Source organism: Salvelinus alpinus, chromosome 35 (assembly GCF_045679555.1).
Source record: "Salvelinus alpinus chromosome 35, SLU_Salpinus.1, whole genome shotgun sequence".
Classification (NCBI taxonomy): Eukaryota; Metazoa; Chordata; class Actinopteri; order Salmoniformes; family Salmonidae; genus Salvelinus; species Salvelinus alpinus.
Window position 1 is genome coordinate 14,171,904 of NC_092120.1, and position 6,000 is coordinate 14,177,903.

Consider the following 6,000-nt stretch of genomic DNA (forward strand, 5'->3'; position numbering starts at 1 on the left):
CAACCAACAGTCACAGGTCTCTGAGAGCTAATACATGAACACCTGCCAGACAACCAACAGTCACAGGTCTCTGAGAGCTAATACATGAACACCTGCCAGGCAACCAACAGTCACAGGTTTCTGAGTGCTAATACATGAACACCTGCCAGACAACCAACAGTCACAGGTCTCTGAGAGCTAATACATGAACACCTGCCAGGCAACCAACAGTCACAGGTCTCTGAGAGCTAATACATGAACACCTGCCAGGCAACCAACAGTCACAGGTCTCTGAGAGCTAATACATGAACACCTGCCAGACAACCAACAGTCACAGGTCTCTGAGAGCTAATACATGAACACCTGCCAGGCAACCAACAGTCACAGGTTTCTGAGTGCTAATACATGAACACCTGCCAGGCAACCAACAGTCACAGGTTTTTGAGGGCTAATACATGAACACCTGCCAGACAACCAACAGTCACAGGTTTTTGAGGGCTAATACATGAACACCTGCCAGACAACCAACAGTCACAGGTCTCTGAGAGCTAATACATGAACACCTGCCAGGCAACCAACAGTCACAGGTCTCTGAGAGCTAATACATGAACACCTGCCAGGCAATCAACAGTCACAGGTCTCTGAGAGCTAATACATGAACACCTGCCAGGCAACCAACAGTCACAGGTCTCTGAGAGCTAATACATGAACACCTGCCAGGCAACCAACAGTCACAGGTCTCTGAGAGCTAATACATGAACACCTGCCAGACAACCAACAGTCACAGGTCTCTGAGAGCTAATACATGAACACCTGCCAGGCAACCAACAGTCACAGGTCTCTGAGAGCTAATACATGAACACCTGCCAGGCAACCAACAGTCACAGGTCTCAGAGCTAATACATGAACACCTGCCAGACAACCAACAGTCACAGGTCTCTGAGAGCTAATATATCACACCTGACACACATCCTACATCATAACCTCTTTCCTAAAGGACACATTAACAGTCTACTCACAATGTCACCTGGCTCCAAAACGAAAACTCTCTGTAACACTTTACTTAAAGCCCGCAGGTGTAATGCATTATAATGCAGTTATAATGCATTACAAGTCTTGTCATGAGCATGATCTATAATGAACACCTTATAATGTCAGAGTCTCACTCTATAAGGCTGCAGTGTAATTTGAGATGATTTTAATCCCACAAAAAAGACAGTGCCCTTTTACGAAGCTTTGCTGCGGAAGAATCAGTGTAATTATTCTTCTAACGTGAGAATGTAAGCCAGCGATGTGAAGAGCACTTGAAAGGAAACCACTCCTGCTTTAAGTCTGTCTAAGCCTCTCATCAAACACAAATCTAATGGAAGAAGTCAAATTCTTTCATTTCTCGAACTATTCTACACAACATATCAAGTGGCTCTCAAAGCCGACCGTGAGCTAACTTTGTCCTTCTTTGAATTCCTTCGCTATAAACACATCGGAGAGACTCTATAAAACATGTGAGATGAAATCCAAACCTTGGACTTTCAACCCCACACATGGATCTAGTCTGGCAGGATGGATAATGGCTAGGGGGGATAGACACGGTGCCTAGGGCTTATGTGGAACTTCACACTTTCCTTCCTTTTACGTTAACCAAACCATCCGCTCCATCTCTGACGATGATGTATGTACTGCTAATACCACACAAACACACAAACACACATCAACTCACCGAAAAACATGCTGCTCTCCATGACTCCTTAGACATAGGGGTCTGTATGTCCTCTCGGATGCCCTGCCAGGTTGTGTGTGTGTGTGTCCATGGGCAGCAGCCTTGGCATGTCTCACACACTCTTTATGCAGGTTTGTGTGAGTGTGTGTGCAGCGCTGGAGTCCGTCTCTCTATCTGCGTGTGTTGTCTGCAGCCGTTACCGTGCACAGCCGGCACCCTCCTCTAACAGTGGTCTGTGTCTCCCTCCTTCGTCTCTCGCTCTCTTACTCTCCACACACTTCTCTCTCTCTCTCGCTCCCTCTCTCTCACTACACACTGCTCTCTCTCTCTCTCTCGACACACTGCTCTCACTACACACTGCTCTCTCTCTCTCTCCACACACTTCTCTCTCTCTCTCTCTCTTTCTCTCCACACACCTCTCTCTCTCTCCACACATCTCTCCCTCTCTCCCTCCCTCCTTGCTGGTTCTGCCTGTCTCTCCTCCCCTCCTCCTGTACACTCTCCTCTCTACTCTACTTGAGTGCTGGTCCCTCTGCGTGCTTCTCTTCTCTCCAAGGTGTCAATCTACATTTTCCAGCTACAGCTTCTCTTCTGATCTTTTGCTCCTCTCTCTCTCTCTGGGTTTCTTCTCTGTCCGTCTCTTCTTTGTTAAATGTGTAAAACTCTCCCCGTCGCCTCACACTTTCTATATATCTTTCCCTCTTTTTCTCTCCTTTGAATATCTTTCATTCTTTACTTCTTCCTCTGTTCTCTCTTTCTCTGTCTGTTTTCTTACTCCCTTTATTCTTCTCTTGTTACTCGCTTTTTCTCTGCCTCTCCATCTCTCCCTACCTCTCTCATGCTCTCTCTACCTCTCTCTCATGCTCTCTCTACCTCTCTCTCATGCTCTCTCTACCTCTCTCTCATGCTCTCTCTACCTCTCTCTCATGCTCTCTCTACCTCTCTCTCATGCTCTCTCTACCTCTCTCTCATGCTCTCTCTACCTCTCTCTCATGCTCTCTCTACCTCTCTCTCATGCTCTCTCTACCTCTCTCTCATGCTCTCTCTACCTCTCTCTCATTCTCTCTCTACCTCTCTCTCCATCTCTCTCTACCTCTCTTTCCATCTCTCTCATGCTCTCTCTACCTCTCTCTCATGCTCTCTCTACCTCTCTCTCATGCTCTCTCTACCTCTCTCTCATTCTCTCTCTACCTCTCTCTCCATCTCTCTCTACCTCTCTTTCCATCTCTCTCATGCTCTCTCTCCATCTCTCTCATGCTCTCTCTCTACCTCTCTCTCCATCTCTTTCTACCTCTCTCTCCATCTTGCTCTACCTCTCTCTCCATCTTGCTCTACCTCTCTCTCCATCTTGCTCTACCTCTCTCCATGCTCTCTCTCTCTCCATGCTCTCTCTCTCTCTCTCTCTCTCTCTCTCTCTCTCTCTCTCTCTCTCTCTCTCTCTCTCTCTCTCTCTCTCTCTCTCTCTCTCTCTCTCTCTCTCTCTCTCTCTCTCTCTTTCTCTTTTTCTTTCTCTCTCTCTCTCTCTACCACTCTCCATGATCTCTCTACCTCTCTCCATGCTCTCTCCATCTCTCTCCATGTTCTCTCTACCTCTCTCCATCTCTCTCTCCATGCTCTCTCTCCCTCTCTATTTCTCTCTCTCTCTCTCTGTCTGTAATCTGACTCCTGGAGCTGGGCTGATATCAGTGCTGTGCTGTTGGTGTGAGCGCCACTGCTCTTCTCTGTCTGGTGGCTCCTCAGGCACAACACAACACAACACAGAACAGCACCATGCACACGGGACAGCCACCGGCCACACAGAGATGGCTGGTCGCTGTTACCCATAAATATCAACTATCTTTTGTGATGCACAACAAGGGTTCGCCTGTATATATATATATATATATATATATATATATATGTGTGTGTGTGTGTGTGTGTGTCAGTTTTGTTTTCACACAATCACTTTGATTGGTTCACTGTAATGCCTCTGAAGGTCAGACAGCAGCATTGACCGCTCCAAAGTCTGGCCACAGCTATCGACTACAAATGAGACAGTCCTGATCAGAGTGATGTCTGTCCACACACACCGCGAGATAGCGAGCCCAGCCATTAGTGACATCATAACTGTCTCCTCAAGACCCAAAAAGAAATCAATGTTCTCAAGTGTTGCGATTCCTCTCCTCCTATCCCCTCAGGCTCAGCTATGGCGGCCATCTCGGGCCGCACAGATGTTTTCAATTAATCCTGAATTCCCATTCTGTCTCGCCCAACCCCCGAGCCCACTTCCAGTATACACGTTTATTCCATATCTGAAACGGCAGCCTCTCTCTCTCTCTCTCTCTCTCTCTCTCTCTCTCTCTCTCTCTCTCTCTCTCTCTCTCTCTCTCTCTCTCTCTCTCTCTCTCTCTCTCTCTCACTGGTGGCTGGGCGAATGTGTTTTTAACCTTGACTCGCAGGTGTCAGTGGCGGGATGGTGCATTATTTGTCACCATGAATAGCGGTTAAAGCAGCGATGCAGCCCGGAGGAGCACCACTGCACCATATGCAAGTGCAGCCTAGGCTACTTCATTAATCTTGCTGTCACTTCCATGATGCTTTCCATTAGTTATATGGCTATCTGATCAACAGGCAGACTCCCCGGCTTTTCAAAGCCTTTAAACTGCTATCTGGGAAAGAGCCAGGCGAGAGAGAGAGACGCACATGAACAAATACTATAGTTTACTATAGAATACTACAGTACTTACTATAGAATTCTATAGTAAACGGTAGTAAGTATACTGTAGAATACTATACTACACACTGTAGTATCCCTCAATCCTGTGTAGTACTTACTATAGAATGTTGTAGTACACAGTAGAAACCTACAGTAATGTCTGCAAAACACTACAGTCCGCAAAAACACTACACTTTAACCATAGTAAATACTAAAGTATTTAATTTGCATATACCCTGCCCATTCCTCTCCTACATGCCAAGTATACAACATTATTGTCTTCCCTACAATTTATAGAAAGAGCAGAAGCTCTGAACTATCCGATCAGACCCCAGTCCCATCTACCTACAGGTTATAGAAAGAGCAGAAGCTCTGAACTATCCGATCAGACCCCAGTCCGATCTACCTACAGGTTATAGAAAGAGCAGAAGCTCTGAACTATCCGATCAGAACCCAGTCCCAGCTACCTACAGGTTTTAGAAAGAGCAGAAGCTCTGAACTATCCGATCAGACCCCAGTCCCAGCTACCTACAGGTTATAGAAAGAGCAGAAGCTCTGAACTATCCGATCAGACCCCAGTCCCACCTACCTACAGGTTATAGAAAGAGCAGAAGCTCTGAACTATCCGATCAGACCCCAGTCCCACCTACCTACAGGTTATAGAAAGAGCAGAAGCTCTGAACTATCCGTTCAGACCCCAGTCCCACCTACCTACAGGTTATAGAAAGAGCAGAAGCTCTGAACTATCCGTTCAGACCCCAGTCCCACCTACCTACAGGATATAGAAAGAGCAGAAGCTCTGAACTATCCGATCAGACCCCAGTCCCACCTACCTACAGGTTATAGAAAGAGCAGAAGCTCTGAACTATCCGATCAGACCCCAGTCCCACCTACCTACAGGTTATAGAAAGAGCAGAAGCTCTGAACTATCCGTTCAGACCCCAGTCCCGCCTACCTACAGGTTATAGAAAGAGCAGAAGCTCTGAACTATCCGTTCAGACCCCAGTCCCACCTACCTACAGGATATAGAAAGAGCAGAAGCTCTGAACTATCCGATCAGACCCCAGTCCCACCTACCTACAGGTTATAGAAAGAGCAGAAGCTCTGAACTATCCGATCAGACCCCAGTCCCATCTACCTACAGGTTATAGAAAGAGCAGAAGCTCTGAACTATCCGTTCAGACCCCAGTCCCATCTACCTAGAGGATATAGAAAGAGCAGAAGCTCTGAACTATCCGATCAGACCCCAGTCCCATCTACCTACAGGATATAGAAAGAGCAGAAGCTCTGAACTATCCGTTCAGACCCCAGTCCCACCTACCTACAGGATATAGAAAGAGCAGAAGCTCTGAACTATCCGATCAGACCCCAGTCCCATCTACCTACAGGTTATAGAAAGAGCAGAAGCTCTGAACTATCCGTTCAGACCCCAGTCCCACCTACCTACAGGTTATAGAAAGAGCAGAAGCTCTGAACTATCCGTTCAGACCCCAGTCCCACCTACCTACAGGTTATAGAAAGAGCAGAAGCTCTGAACTATCCGATCAGACCCCAGTCCCAGCTACCTACAGGTTATAGAAAGAGCAGAAGCTCTGAACTATCCGATCAG

At 47.0% G+C, this 6,000-nt stretch overlaps 1 protein-coding gene across 1 annotated transcript in view; it reads right to left on the reverse strand.

The window, feature by feature from the left end:
- LOC139564708 (zinc finger protein 385D-like) overlaps nt 1-1,946 on the reverse strand; it is a 46,528-nt gene extending 44,582 nt beyond the window's left edge. Inside the window, exon 1 of the mRNA XM_071384482.1 lies at nt 1,697-1,946. Coding sequence (XP_071240583.1) covers nt 1,697-1,718 — 22 coding nt within the window. The 5' untranslated portion in view covers nt 1,719-1,946. The remainder of the gene's footprint in view (nt 1-1,696) is intronic.
- Nucleotides 1,947-6,000: the final 4,054 nt, after the last annotated feature.